The sequence below is a fragment of the Ciconia boyciana genome, chromosome 11 (genome assembly GCF_034638445.1).
Source record: "Ciconia boyciana chromosome 11, ASM3463844v1, whole genome shotgun sequence".
Classification (NCBI taxonomy): domain Eukaryota; kingdom Metazoa; phylum Chordata; class Aves; order Ciconiiformes; family Ciconiidae; genus Ciconia; species Ciconia boyciana.
The window spans coordinates 24086100-24102256 of record NC_132944.1 but is presented as its reverse complement, the minus strand read 5'-3'; the positions used below and the strand labels follow the sequence as shown (position 1 = coordinate 24102256).

General features: G+C 37.9%; 2 protein-coding genes across 2 annotated transcripts in view; one reads left to right on the top strand and one right to left on the bottom strand.

Annotated features, from left to right (window-relative positions):
* CACNA2D3 (calcium voltage-gated channel auxiliary subunit alpha2delta 3) overlaps positions 1-16157 on the top strand; it is a 478745-nt gene that overhangs the window by 399278 nt on the left and 63310 nt on the right. The gene's annotated exons all lie outside the window — the stretch shown is intronic.
* On the bottom strand, positions 1773-8626 carry LRTM1 (leucine rich repeats and transmembrane domains 1). The gene is made up of 4 exons (XM_072876379.1): positions 8564-8626; positions 6377-6395; positions 5171-5767; positions 1773-2206 (listed from the first exon to the last, which is right to left on the bottom strand). Exons 1-4 carry the CDS (start codon positions 8624-8626, stop codon positions 1773-1775), a joined length of 1113 nt encoding a protein of 370 aa, XP_072732480.1.

The following is a 16157-nucleotide window of genomic DNA, read 5'->3' as shown; positions in this document are numbered from 1 at the left end:
TGGAGAATGTGGCCTTACAGGAAAATTTGAAACAGCTTGGTTTGTTTAGTTCAGGGGAGAGAAGGATGAAGGGAGCCTAATAATAATATGAAGTACTTAGCAGTTAAAAAAAAAAAAAAGGACAGACAGTAATTGATTGTTTTCAAAGTCTGCTAGATTTAGATTAAGACTGAGATGCTTAATTTTCTCTGGAAATGAAAGTAACTGCAGATGCAGGAATGAGCTTTAATATCTAGGTTGCAATTATGCCTAAGTAGATAAGAGCAAGGGTTACATGACTCCTGCCATATAGCCCATTACTCAGTTGAGGCTGTTATTAGAATAGCTGCAGAACTCGGTCTTGGAATCCATCTGTTGGAAAGAGAGTGGAGGTCTCTGAATGCCACGGCACAGCTTTTGCCCTTATTGCAGACTTACTCAGCCATCGTCCTCAAGTCTTCTGCCCACTGGAATAAACCGGCAAGATTTTCACCAAAGGTTTAGGGTAGATGCTAAGAAAAGCTCTTAGACTGTAAGCATAGTTGACTTCTGCACTAGCTACCTAGACAGGTCTTTAACCCTGTCACTGGAGAGATTTAGAAAACACATTAGACATCTGTCACAAATAGCCTAGATGTATTTTATCTGGTCTTAGAAAAGGTAGTGGAGTTGCTGATATCTGTTGATTGCCGCAAAATAATTTCTAAGAATTATTTTTAAAATACTTCTCTACATTCAAAATATTCTTTCTGTTCTAAACTTATATGACTCAAATGGTTTTGACTCTGATTTCCCCTGATGGCGAAACTGCACTGCAGAAAGTTAGGGTGGACCCTTGAATGAATTCAGCTGAATGTTCTCTCTGTGAGAGAGAACGTGTAAACATGCAACTATATTATCCTCCGTACTGAAGGGCAGCACTGTGATGGGAGCTGCATCTGCAGTCATGACGTTTGCAAAATGGAACACTTGTGTGTGGATTTGGGAATAAGAAGCTTCAGAAATATCTGCAGGGAGCATGTATGCCAGCAGGATAAAGGGTCGTGTCTCTTCATATATGCTGTATGTGCTCATTTCAGTGCTTGTATCTGAAAGAGTGTAGCATTTCTTCTTTCTTCAGCATTTTCTCAGCTCTCTTCCTTCTTCCCTACTCAGTAATTTAAAAATGATATGTGGTAGTTAACAAGGCACTTCCTATTTTCTAAGTTAGATAACGGATGTAGTGTTTAATTGTTGTCTTCTAGGGCAGATTGGGAGGTGGAAAAAATATATTTGGAAATGTTTTCAACACATTTAAGTTATCATTGGCAGTGTATAGACTGGCCAGTTCTAAAACTGATTGTGAATTGTATTTCTGGATACATACCAGGTATTCTAAGATCTTAAAATATAGTTAGTAATTTGTAGCTATTTTGTATTTTTCTTTGCAGAAAGCTCACTCATGTCGGCTTACTGACTGTAGCTGCACCATAACTCGTATGTTGTACTAGTGGTACATCAAGAGCTAGTAATGGAGAATGGAGTACTTCAAAGCGGCTACACTGAGATTTCACTATCTCAAACACTCAGCCTTAAACAGTGGCTTCAGAATACACATACACAACATATAAATAAACTTACATTCTTCTACATAAAGTCTTAATATATATTCCAAAGAATATACATATTTACATTAAAAGTGAAAAAGAAAAACAAAAAAAGCAGTAATTACTATTAAATCAATCCTATTTAGATTCCAGGCTTTTTAACTGAAGTGAGGGCTTTATTGTCAAGAAACCAAAGACAGAAGTAACTCAAGCCAAGGAACTATCAAATGGCTCTTTTTCCTCAGGAGTCCCATGCTGTCTGACCGGAGCCAAATGTTCTCTGTGGTATTTAGCAGTAATTGCAGCATAGGCACAACCATAAACAGCAGCTGCCAACATCATTAGACACACAATTCCACAGACAACTCCGGTGATTACTACAGTGGCAATCGCATGACGCAAACTAACAGGCCTGGGCTTTGGTTTGGGTTCACAGTTTGAACGGCTGTTTTCCCCGTGTTCGTTGTGATGAGCCTGCTTCAGAGAACTTCTGTGCTCAAAGCTATGGTGGTGACTGCTAGCCAGATGAACGTGAGCTGTCGTTAGAGGGCATGCCCCAAACAGCTCATAGGGAACTTTGAGGAGGTCCTTTCCCTTCCGAATGCCTGGCGTTGAGCAGATAATGCCATCACTTATTCCTCCTGAAAAAAAAAGATGTATGGTCTTAAGATTTGGTGGTTTCTGAATTATCTTAATGCAAAATTAACAGAAACCTGAAGTAAATTTATCATCAGCTTTGACTTTATACTTTTAAAGATTTATAACTATATCTCTAAGATCTTTTTCCAGTTAGATCAGCGGTGAGATTATTACAATTTAACACTCATATTAGAGAGTATTTGCAAGAAGCAATTCATCAGGAATTAAGTTCTCTGTGATTTTATGGATGTAAAAGTAAAAACCAACGGTGGTATAAAAGTAAGAACTAAGTCATAGAGGAAAACAAAGAGGTATTGTTAACAGCAAATTCATTCCATTCAAATTCATACCATTACTTCTTTTTATAAAGAGAAATGGAAACAATATATTTAGTAAAGATTTCCCACTTGATTGAAATATTCTGTGAAATAGTCATTGTTCTGACATCATATGCTAACTGTAATGAAGCAAAAAGAAAGTTCAGTAAGTTGTATGTATACATGAGCAGTTTTTTTAAGCAAGGCTCATGGTAAGAAAATATACAGATATCTAAAGGAGTTAAGATTAATCAATCTATTACCCTGCTGAAATGGTAAATTTCATGATTGCTTAGAGCCAGCTTCTGCTCTCTCCCAAAGGATGTTTTTAGTGTAACGGGAAGTGAAGTAGGAAGCCTCAGTCCTGGTAAATCACGCGTGTAGAGGAACACACACCGAGCGTAGCCTTCGGGTTTGTAATTAGTCCATACACCACGGCTTTAGGGGTGTAGTGTATCAAGGAGTCAACAAGGCCAAAAACAATGTTTACATATTTTAAAAAATTAACTAATCAAATCAGCTGAATTTTCTTCCTCTTCTCTGTCCAAAATAATACACCTTTCAGCTAAAGCCAGGCATAGAAATTTTCATCCTGAAAAGACTTTGTCTGAGAAAGTAGTGAATACAAATGGACCCAAACAGACATCTGGAGACTGCTCCACAAATATTGATGGTATTCCAAGACAGATATGAGCACAGGAGCTTGTATCTTGGTCTTTAATAGCCAAACCCAAAGCGTGGTTCCAGACACCTCTGGTGTGTTAGTTTGAATGTGGATATAGACGAAACTCCAAATCCTGCAACTGTGATCCTGGTGTGGTTTTAAGTAACTAAATATGTGTGCTTGGAAGGGAAGACTGGAGTCCCACCTTAACTGAAGCATTCTCTATAATTGTTTACGAGTATGTATCAAATGTCAATCGCCTGAGCTGGATTCAGCTAAAAATACTGAAATCTTTGAGAGTTATATTGGACACAACAGTCAATACTTTTAGATTCAGACAATGTTCCATTTCTAGCAATGTTTTGTTAGGACTTGCAGGAAATATCTGTAGAGCCATAGTACTATTTTATCATAAGTATACAATATAAGTAATGGGAAAGGTTGATGTGCAGTGTAACTAATTTTTCTTCATGTGATTCACACAAGTAATTTTAGGGAAATATAAACGTAGAAGAGAACATAGTATTTAGGCTTCCTTTGAAACTTGTTGCTAAAATGAATGTGTAAGTTCCATATCGCTTCATTTAAGTAATCTGTGCAATGTTCGGAAAGATAGAAGAGCATCACTGAATTTCTAAACCACATTGGTTTTCGAAATAAATTACAATACTTATGCTGCTGGCAGAGTAATTAAGATAATCTGGTATGTTTATCTTGGATCGTTACATTCTTCTGCACAGAGAAGTCAGAAGCCCTGCTGAAATTTGTTGTAGGGAATGTTTCCAGCACAATACAACTAAAGCCCTGGGGTAATGTAATATTTTACCAATCCAAAATATTAAGATTTTAACTCTGAGAGGAGTTTAGCCTTTTGTCTTTTCTAAAAGGTTGCTTCTGGCAGTGGCTTTACCTCACCCAGAGACTATTCCCCCTGCGTAGCCAGTACAGTTTTCCAGCTGGCCGGTGGAGTTCTGATGCCTGACAATGGCAGTCCATTCAGTCGCCGGCAACATGGACCGTCTTCACATACGCTGTGTTGCAACACGCTCCCTGTCACTTCCATATACAGATAGGTAATCAGTAGTCTGATCACACGCAAGCATCAAAGCCTGATTTAGAGAAAAGCAAATTGCCCTGCTGTTCTGAATTCTCAGAGTCTGACCATACCTCCTGGGAGAAAGAAATTAATTTCTTTTAATACTTAATTCCTTTAGAATTAAATCATATTCTCTTTTCTACAGCATAACTCATGAATATGTTTAAAGGCAGATGTGACCAAAATATGAGGCTACTTTTATTTATAAAATTCAGTTTTCCCCATGTGATGGCATTACACGTTTCTGTCAGGAAATTGTCAATGGATTTAGTACCTCTTCTGGTGACCAACAAATTAGGAAGCAATACTAGGCAAGAGTAAACCTGTCCAAGGTGTAACGTACATTGTTAGGTGAAGTATTCTTAAAATATTAAAGAGCTACTAAGTGATAATTGATAGAGGAATTAGCATCCTGAGTTCTCTAAAGTTAAATTGGTATTGATATCTGTCTTGATGTTTACCCTCATGCATCAGCTTTTAAAAAGCTTTTAAACAGTAGGTTGGTTTCTAGCAAAAATCTATTGGTAGAATTAAAGGAAGGGTATGTGCACAAGTACACTTGTTATAGATATACAGATATGGATATATATGCATACACACACTACACATGTATTTCCAGAATGTATCTGTACATACTATATGATTGGGTGTGTATACTTTCTCTCTTTCTCTTTGTGGTAATATAAAGTTTCTCTATGATTCTAGTTTGCCACCTGTATTTATGAAAGCACCTATATTCTGACCTATGCATAAGAATATATTTTAGTGTGCTTATTTGAGGGGACGATCTCAGGTGTGGGGTAAATTGTTAAGCCATAGTAGTGAAGATCAGTCAGATGCTGGTTAAGTGTTCTCATGTGCAATGTATGTAAAGAGAAGAATTCCTTACCTCTGTATAAAAAGCTCTCCAGCCACAGTTTCAGGCCAAAGACATTACAATTGCATTGCCAGGGATTATCTTTGAAAAGAACCACTTTCAGGTTTGGAAGCGACTCCAGCAGAACTCTTTCCATTTTCTGAAGTTTGTTATGCTTCACAGACAGCAATGTTATATTCCCTGTGCTGTTTCCAAAAGTCTCAGGCAAACGGATAATGCTGTTGGATGACAAGTCCAGTTCTTTTAGGTGTGGGAGGAAACTGAAAGTCTTGTTTTCTATATAATGAATCAAATTTCTGGTTAGGTTTAGAACCTGTAGATACCGTAATTTTTGGAAAGCACCTGGTGCCAAACTTGAGAGAGAATTATTAGACAAGTCTAAGATTTTGAGCAACGGTGTTCCAGTGAATGCATTTTGGTTGATTCTCCAAATACGGTTATTCTGCAACTGTAGTATCTGAATTTCAGGAGGTAAACGGACAGGAATTTCAGTAAATCCTCTATTCTTGCAGTCTGCAGTCTTTGAAGCTGGATAGCATAGGCATTTGTCGGGACATCCATGAGCTGCATATATTAACAAGATGACACTCAAAACCAAAAGCCAGTTACCTGTATCACAAGTGAAAGAATATTTAAAAGTAGTTTAAAATGTTTGTCTTTTGGCAATATACAGCTCATTAACATGGGCAAAGGATGTACAGCTCCATAATAAACATGAATGTAGATAGCATAAAGAGAGCTCATTTCTTTTACAGTACATTAGTAAATTACAGATAGTATTGAAGTACTTTTATGATGCAGAATGAAGTTAGTGCTTCCATGGTCTTAAAATGAAGTACTTCCCATGGCTTTATCTTAAGTACAAATGGTTTTCAGGAGCAATTCCCTTCAGCAGAGCAGCGATGTTTGAAGGGAATGCGACAGAGTTTCTAAAATTATTATGTTGGAATGTTTCTCTTTCTGTGGTACTAACAACTTTGAGCCATCTTGTGTCAGAAGAATTGCAAGTAGAACTTTTCTTTTTCATGTTTTTACTAATTGTACTACCTAAAAAGAATTAAGTTAATGTGCCATCAAAAGAATAACAAGCTTCAAAGACATTGCTATAAAAACAGTTAACAGTGCTTTTTCAGCAATGCAGATTCTGCAAGTCTGTTCTTTGAAATATCAATGTTTATTCTTATTGCTTTAATTTCCTTATCTGAATGCCAGCTGTACCTCCCATAGATACAAGTTTCTACACAATCAGCAAACATTTGTCAAGAAACTGTTAAAAAGATGAATGAGTTGACAGGAGTACTTAGTAATATTTAGTATTTATAATTATATTCTGCTCCCTGATGTTCAGGTCAGTTTTAACTGAAAAAATAATAGTTTTTACCTTTCATATCTTGCTAATGGTATTACTTTGAAAACAAGGTGCCAGTTAAAGCTATGTTCCTATGCACAGCATGAAATAATAATAAAAAATTATCAGATTATGTTGAATAATTAGATTTTCTTTGACTAAAGGAAGTCAGAATGATAAATCCTTTTGTAACATTGTTTTTGAGATGCCTCAAATAATTTTTACTATTTACTATTTCAAAATGAAAAGTATTTTAGTTAGTTACTACTCAAGACCTTTGGAAATTAAAGGACACACTGCTTATTGACTTACAGAGATCAAATATTAATTAGTAACAGGGAATACCATATTAAAGGAATAACTGTATGGTTATAACATTGAATATGACAAATGTATAAATGAAGGTTTTATTTTGAGACTACAGTTTAAGTCACAAACTACTCATTAATTTTCACTCAAAAAGGAAATAGTATTAAAATTATACATAATCTTCTGCAATACTGAATTCTACATTGTAGAATTCACTTGAAAGAATTCAGCATTCTTGCAAGCAAGGTAAGCAATACTTTCAGTTCATTACATTGTTCTGCAACAGTTGGCTTCAGAAACTGAGACACAGCTTCCGATGTAGAGTTAAAATAAACACTGCTTGGCAAGGAAATGCTTAGAGAACAGAAAATTTTCATTATTAATCAGAATGCCTCAATATCTCACCTTTCATTCTGCTTTGCTTGGTCTTCACCTTGCAGAAGAGTCAGTCCAGCTTTCTGATGTAGAACAGTAACGAACACTTTGTTCTGATTCCCACTTCAAATCTGTAATCTGCTCATCCGGTTTCCTTTCTGTGGTTTTTTTGGTGGTGGTTTGTTGGTTTGGGTTTTTTTTGGATGGTATCTGTGGCTTGTGTAGAAGTGCAACTATTTCTAGTGAGTTACTCCATCAGCCTTTGGTTTTGTCTTTATCACAGTCTTCCCCCCACCCCCTCCCCGTCCATTTGTGGCTCTGAGACTTACTCTGCCTCTTAATCAGTCAACAGGCCATGCAAAGAGTGTCTGTCAACTCTAACTGGACAGCTGTAACATACAAACACTGACCTGATAGCCTTGCCTTTTCGATTTATTTAATCTGCCTCAAATGCAAGGCACAAAAATAAAGCTGCCTTTTTAAATCCAGTACAGTTTCTGAATTCTGGTGGATTATTAGCTATGCTGTGTCAATTTCTGCAAGATCAGATGACTCTCAGCATGGATTCTGATTATCCCGGGCTGCGACTGGAGGCAGTGGAGTGTACAGTATCACTACGAACAGGCCTGTGGGTTGATGACATGGTTTTGACAGTGCACTTGCTCTTCTAAGCTTATTCATCTGACATCCATTAGTTGTGCTGACAGGATTTTCCTGCATGGGAACACAGGACTGGTGGCTCCTTCCGTAAAAATGGCATACATACTGGTATGGTCACCAAGAATACTGAACAAATTTATTTATTTTCAAAGATATTGGAAAGAAATGGCAGATGATATTAAAATTGTACTTCATGTGGTCATCTGGTACCTTGCCTTGTTTCTTTGTTACTTCTTCAGTATAACTCATTCATACTGTGCCATCTACAACAATAAAAGGATTAATGACTTGTGACTGTGAAGGAACTCAGGTGTTTAAAGGAATGAGGGATCTGGTATATAATAGAGTCTTTCAAGGCCATATGATCACTCCATGTTAGCTGTCCTATGGCGAGGGAAGTTGTGCAATCAAAAGCTTTCAGACCTATTCTTATATGTAACATAGAAATTCTGCTTTTAGGTGCTTTTGAAAAGATCACACAAAGTTCACTTTCTAGGGCAAAATTTATATGCTATAGGCAATGCTATGGAAGGAATCATAGAAAAGTGAGATCATCGGGTCCAAACTGCTGTTGAAAGCAGGGTCTTACAAGAGGTTATCCAGGGTCCTGTCCAGCTGAGACTTGGATATTTCCAGCAAGGGAGATTCCATCACTTCTCTGGGCAGCCTACTCCAATGTGCAACTGTTCGCAGTGTTAACAATTTTGTCTTACGTCCAGACAGAGTTTTCCTTGAAGCGACTTGTGTCCATCACCTCTTGTCCTGTCACCATGCATCCTCGCGAAGGAAGCAACCCCATCTTCTCCATAGCTGCCTTTTGGGTGCTGAAAGTCTGTGTTCAGCTCTCTGCCACCATCGCCCACAGGAGAGAGCTCTAACTGTTGTTATTGTTTGCTTTGCTGAATTGTTTCTGATGCCAGTCAAGACACCCAGTGAATACTGCTGAGCAGTGAAGGAGAACGTAGAACAACTGACATTCTGTAAAGGAAACACGATTGTTCATCTCGAGAATACTAGGATTGTTGCCACCAATGGCAGACCGTACTGTCCTTGACACTCGATGAATGACACATCATCCTGATACAGGATGAAAGTCTGCGATGTAGTGTAGAGGAATACTGTAAATGTAGATTACCTGGTACCACAGTCATACTAAATAACTCCAACTTTACAAAGGGAGAGGGAGATAAGCTTAAAGATCAGCTGTAATGTACTTTGAATGAATGCCAGGTTAAAGTGAAAAGCTCCTCTAACCTTTGTTGCACAATGCATTTATTTGCTGTTTCCTTTCCCAACCCACGTATGTGCACACATATACAAACATATAAACAGACCTATCTTAAATAGTACCGGTGAATCATTTTGATGAAGACAGAAATAAATGTAACAAGGGCTATTATAAAATATCATCATGACTTTTGATTATATTGCAGGAGGTACTAGCTATTATGTTTTTGTTTTCTGGTATGATAAGACTTTTTCACACTTCTAAATTCTCTTTGGTATCTAAAATTTTATTTCGGCTCATGAATTCAAAGGATTTCTTTTTGAAGTTGTTTTTCCTTCTTAACTAATGTTTGCTGACCAGGTGGGCTTCCCACAGCAGTTTGTGTCATCTAACAGAGGGCTTAAAGAATGTCTCTTAACTGCCTCTCTTATTTTAGGTAAGTCTTCGCTACTATAATTGTATTATTTTTAGCATGCGCCATATTAAAGAGATGTTCATAGGGCAAGGTCACTGAAAGTTAAGCAGTGTGGGAGGTTCAGTTCCAACAATAATGCAGAGGTTGTTTTATGTACTCTGAATTGTGGTATAAGAAGTTATTACTTTTTTTTAAATCTTCATGCCAAGTTCAGATTTGGAAACATATGATTAAATCTGTCGATTTGCTTTTTGTGTAGATGTGGCTATTTTTTCCTTATATTGAGAACTCTGAATGCACATGTTTTGTAAACAGAAGTTTCCCCAACGTATAATCCTTGTCCTATTCCCATTTATTAGTAATAATACTTTGGTTATGACAGAGAACTCTGATGTGGTGAAAATTATAGTTGTCACACAGGTAGAGATTTGCCAGGAACAGAATAACCATGAAATCTACTCTACTTCAGGCCTTTTGAACAACCAGCAGGATTCTTTTCAGTTGTCTGATGTGGTGCAGCGACTGTGTTATTGCGACTGCTTAAATTAACTTGTGCCTTGTTGTAACAAGAGATGTTTCCCCTTGCAAATAGCAAGACTGCCCAGTGAACGAATATCCTGTCCCTCTTGGCTGGCGGGGCAGTTCAGTGTTTGCTTTGCCAGCAAACACTTTGTTGCACCAGTTACTGCCATCTGCTTTAAAGGAGTAGTATGTGTAAGAACCATCTCTTTTACAGAAGAACACTACGTTAGTTAAACTCCAGCAGAAAGGAAACAATTTAAATATTTCAAATATTTAAAAGCTACAGCATTCAGATTCCACTGCATCGTATATCGAGTCCAGGCAGACATGATTATGTAAAAAAATGTCTCTAAGACCACAGCAGACAATTTCTATACATTCTCTTTATTAGATTTATTTTCCTTATGCTTTTGAGTGGGAAGGTATTGAAACTGCGACACCGAGAGGGAATGGCATGCGCTTTCTCCATACTAGCGAGTGTCTCCAGATTGGTAAAACAGCTAGGGCCTTGCTGAAGACCCTAAATGCAACTCTGGGCAATGCAGACTCCTCTTCATTTTGTTCAGGACAAAAAATAATTCATATTTGTTACTGAAACAGCCCATACCTCTGTTGTTAAAAGTCACTCCCTTTAACTGGCTCTTAAAAAAATACAGTCCTGCATCATGGAGAAAGATCTTACCCTTTCCCAGCTTTGAGTCAGACTGCTGTGCAAACAAAGATGACAGAACGTAAGAAACCCTTGAATCCCTCATGCTTTTCTTTCTACAAAGGCAGTCCTTGTGCTCTAAGACCTCAGGACCCTCTCGACTTTTGCCTGGCAGGGTACTAGGTTTTCAAAAGTTGATAAAAATTAGAGGAAGGCCCTGGATCCTACTTCTGCCTACCTTTCACAAGAGAAGTATAAGCCGATGGATCAAACCAAATTTGGCTTAAGGAAGATTTGTACCTTAAAAAGCTGGCCATATTTTCCAGAAGAGGTGGGTGTGTGGATTTCTTCAGACGTCCTATTGCTTAGGTAGGATAAGGGGAGAGTAATACCAACTGGAGTTTAGTAATATCGAATCTTGGTTATCACGCAGCATAAGGAGACACCGTGATGTCTAAAAAGTTGTTCGTGTCTGTCCTTGGCAGTTGTTATAGATTGTTTGGTGGTATCCCTTTAAGGTGAGAAACAATATTTTGTAACTCCAGAAATGAGGAAACAGGCAGCCAGTTGTGATTTTGTATTTTGGATCACGGACTTTGAGGGGAAGAGCCCAGTTTTCTTCTTTTCAGTGGCTTGTTTTGCCTTACTTAGATACATCTGGTACTTGTTTATGCAGTGCATAATTAATCTATGAAGCGCATTGTTGGAAGTTATCCTTGGGCCGAAAGATTAGTAGGATTCATATATAATCTGGAGCTATAGTTACCTCATGGGGCAAAAAATCATTTAGAAGGGGTATAAACTTTCACTCTTAAGGGCTTTAATCAACCACTAATGACACGATTTATGGAGAAAAACCCTTCCCTGTGGGCAGTTTTTTTCCATAATTATTATTTATGGGGATTTTTACACCTTCCTCTGGCACCTCTAGAAGAGGCCAGTGTACAGATGTAACGGTGGGCGGGATGAACTGGAACACGCTACGTTCCAGGTGGAAATGTACTGTGGGGGCAGGCATCGCCGGGCAGACTCCGCCTGCCAGCTGCGGCACGCTGCGGGCCGGTGGGCTGCGTGCGGCCCGGGCCGTGCTACCCCCGGGCTGCCCGCCCGAGCACCTTCTCCGTGGAGGTCGGAACTCTGGTTGTCCCCAGAGCACTCTTCTGGTTTGGACTGGAAACGTTTGTTGACGTTCGTATCCCGGTCTTTGCTGGTGATCTGTGGACAACTGTTTGGGTCAGTCCTTTGTCTGCAGGTTCTTTTCATTTTTTTTCTCCACTCAAGTGCCGCAAGGCTTTCGCTCCGTTAGGTAGGTCAGTCAGCAGTTTGTTGTGATAGTGTAACTCTGATACAACGTCGTCAGGAGTTGGTTTGGCTTGTGCTCCTTTTCCTATAACTAAATGAGCAGAAATCTGTGAAGGTGAGAAGGGGTTACTCGGAAAACGCCCAAGCACCAGCCGTACAGTATGCTCGGGTAGGTAGAAAATTTATTAGAAGGGATGCAAGGCCTTCAGAATGCGGAGAAGCAAGGGGAACAGAGGTGCTGGGCTGCTTTACCTTCAGTGCAAGTTAGACGGTGTTGCAGCCGGGGCAGGTTATGTGTCAGCAGAATATTTGTTCCATCACAAATAGCGGCGGGGGATGCAGATTCAGTTGTCAATCACTTTCTGACTAATGACAACCGCCTGTTATACATGCCGAGCATCCACAGATAGATACATCCACTGTATCTCCAGTATGATTAGAATTCATTAATGAATTCATTTTGCCGTTATTGTAAATAGAAAAATATACTGCTTGACATAAAGCTAACAGAAATGAAAGGAAAAAAACCAGGAGCTAGAAAAATACATGTAGAAATAAGGGCAGGTGTACATCTTGTTTTATCTTGACATTTTAGATGCTTTTTGTCCACTCTTAAACATGTTAAAATTGAGATCACTCACTATCATTCTACACTGAAGACAAAGATCTTTTCTAAGCTTTTACTTAGTGTTCTTGTTTTCTTATATTTTATATTTAATAAGAATTTCTATTCATGGTCTTAGCTCACCCTGGACTCAAACTTAAGAACGAAATATAAATTTCCTGTGCATTCTGAATGGTTGATTTACTAGGCCAGTTCTTGTAAGAATTGGAAGGATTTTTCTTGAACAACTTCCTGTAAGAGGGTTTTGAAATGTTCTCAGTGTATGAATAAAGATTGTAAAGCACAGTAAATGTTTCTTAAACTGCTGCTCACCAATTGTGCTACAAAACAGAACTCATACTTCATTAATTCCTTTTGTGCTTTTAAGACAAATCACAGTAGTTAAGCAAAACTCACTGTTAAATGTTGGGAACTCCTGTATTTACGGGCTCAAAAGGACTCTTTTTCTCTTTGCCCTAGTAGGCACTTGAACACGAGAACTTGCAGAAACAGGGATGACATTTGCTGCAGTAAAAAGTCAAATAATTAAACTTCTGTAATTCTTGCAACAGTTTGGAAATAGCCATGGGAATTTTTTTCATTACTTTAAGCAAGGTACTAAATAGCCTGACATTAAAATTATGCAGCTGATAAACATTAAATACGTAATTTTCATGGATTTAAATGTCAGCATATACTTAAGTATTCTATTGGATCAGGACCAATGTGCTCAGTAGCTTTGGATTCAAGCTCTGATGGAGTATTTCCCTTTGATGAAGTTTCTCTACAAGGGAAAAGCTTGAAGCCTATAATTCCTGAAAGAATCTTCATTGTCTTGCAGCAAGTAAAGTATGATGTACCATCTGCCAACTACATTATAACGTGCATGGTACCAGACTATAACCCTCTTCAATACTGGTATGTAGCAGTTGTAACGAGCAGACCTCTGACCATGATAGATGAGTAGAACCTGGAACGTCAGTGTTCATTGCTTATGGGACCATTTCACAAGTGGAGTAAGGATATTGTAACCTTTTCCATATGACTCCAATGAACAAGAATGAGCCAGATACCTATACTTGCTGCTGATGTTCTTCATTTCAATAGCAGATAAGTTTTACAAGGCAGTACATAGTTTGCTGCTTTTCTTCTTTCTTTGTTCTCTCTGGATTTCTGTGTCGTCCCTACTGCTTTAACCGCTACAGCAGCAGGCACCAAAAGTCTACGACAACACCCTAGAGATCACATGACATGCTGTTATCCTGTTTTTTTTCCCCCCCCTCTCCTATTTTTAACCTGTAAGCAGGTTTTAAACACCACGTGTGTTTTTAAAATACATTTTTCTCCACAGACTGTTTTAAATGAAGTGACAGGGTAAGTCAGGTATATAGATAGACTTCTCATCCCTCAAGTTTAGCTAGTTGTGCTATTTTCAGACATGATAAATCCTTGGGAAACTTAGCTAGTATAAAGGATAATGATGTTTCTGTTCAGAATTTGTAAAATAGGCCACTGAGAGGTCTTTTTTCTTTAAAAAAAAAAACAAAGCTCTTTCAGAGGGCATTTTATTAATGAGAATTACAATACTGGAAAATCTGGTATAGATTAGCAAAGAACAGTAACAGTGTATCCAAATGGAACTGGTTGGATAATTAAATTCCTTTAATAGGTACTGAAATTTAAACCTCTTGATCCCTCTGACGTAAGCATAACTCTTAAAAGTCATGGAACTTGATTCTAAAAGTGTAATGTGGGAGAGAAATATTGGGATGATGATTAAGGATTTCAGATACCCTGGGAGAAAATTTATGTAGGAGTAAAACAATAGGCATTTAAATAAAGAAGAAAAAAAGGCAAAAAAACCCAAACCCCAAACCTGTACCTATGAAATATAGAAAGAAGCTGTAATAAAACCCTGTTCATATAGGTGTGTAGTTTATAGCAGCAGTAATGAAGCAACTAGCCTGGGATAACCTAATGGCAAGTAAAGGACACTAAAGATTGAAATCTTGAAGGAGCATCATGTTCTCAGTATTCTTACACTCTTTTTTACCTGTTCATTATCATCTTGTCTGTTTTGACTATATGTTCTGTATGTCTGGTTTGGTTTCCTATTTTCATGCCGAGAATCACAAAAGGCCCTCATTCTATGGTTTCTTTTCTCATTAATAGAATATGTTTTTTTCAATATTGATTACAATTTATGAAGTATCTGCAGTGTATAATATTTGCCTTTTCTTGACTTAGTAAAAAGGGAAGTTGTTTACTGAGATTTAATACAACTGTTAGGAGGATCATACCAAATGTCTGACATGCTGTCTGCTGAGTAAGAAGGAAAATATTTTAGTGAGATTGGCATAAATGATGAAGTCCTGACAGTCATAATACTGAGCTATGCCTAGTTTTTGTTTGTACTAACCAAAGTTATCTGCAAGCTTTTAACTGTGGTTTCTGTTTTACTGTCCCCTAAGATGCTGAAGGATGAGCTTTCTGGGTCGAGCACGTGCATTAGTTGAGAGGATAACAAATTTATAACAACAGTTGGAATGCCTGTGGGCAAGTATAAAGAAAAAATACAGAAGTGGATTATTAGCTCTAAAGTTCAGGCAACATTTAAATGTTGATCTCATCTTTTTGTCTTCAGTGTTTATATCTGACTTCTGCTTCATCACCACTGAGTGATACTAAAGTATACAGGTAATACATATTACTATTTAATACAATTCCTTTTTATCCAAAGGCACTTCTATTTTAATACTGTTTAATTTAGGGCATGGTCTCAAAAGTTCCCAACCTAGGTGAGCTTCCTCTCTCCATATAGCTATAGCTGTCTTGGTCAAAAAGGGTGTATTTTGATCGTCCTTATTTGCTTTCAGTCCCTCCTGCAGTATGTTATTTTGGAGCATAATGGCAGGGCTGACCTTGGTTACTCATGTTTTGGCTGAGACTTTTTATACTTTTCCCTTTTCAAAATGACAGTACATTGCTCAGTGTCCATTTTCTCTCCATCTCTGTGTTTCAGCACAGTTAGAATAGATGAGTTCAAAGAACAGCACTACTGGCTTCTCTGTTTCTTAAAGTACTCATTGAGAGAAGCAGGCTAACTGCTTTTAGAAGTTGAAGTTATGCAGCATGTGCCTAGTTCAGTGAACTAATAATTTCCATACCTCTGTTTTTTAGTGTCAGTAAGATCTTAAATAGGTTTTCATTAGTTACTGCTGCAAACTTCCTTTCTATAAGCTCTTTAGAAAGAAGAAAGAGCCGAGAGCTCTCTCTGTAGTTTGTAGTTCATGATGATTTGGAGATGTCATGTTCCAAACCTAGGCACTTAAGGGAGCATTTGTATTTCGTGCAACTGAAAGGAGCTGTAATGAAGGCTTTTCCATGGAAAAGCTTTGTCTACTCTACTGTATGCCATCAGCTGGTCATACTTTTACGTATTGTTGCTTCCTTAGCTTTGGAGTTAAGGGATACCTATTTCAGAAGAACAGTTCTGCAGACTTTCTTAAATTGACAATGTGAAAACAGTTTTGAGAAAGAAGTAGACACCCATTCATCTGAAGGAGTCGCATAATGCTTGATTCTCT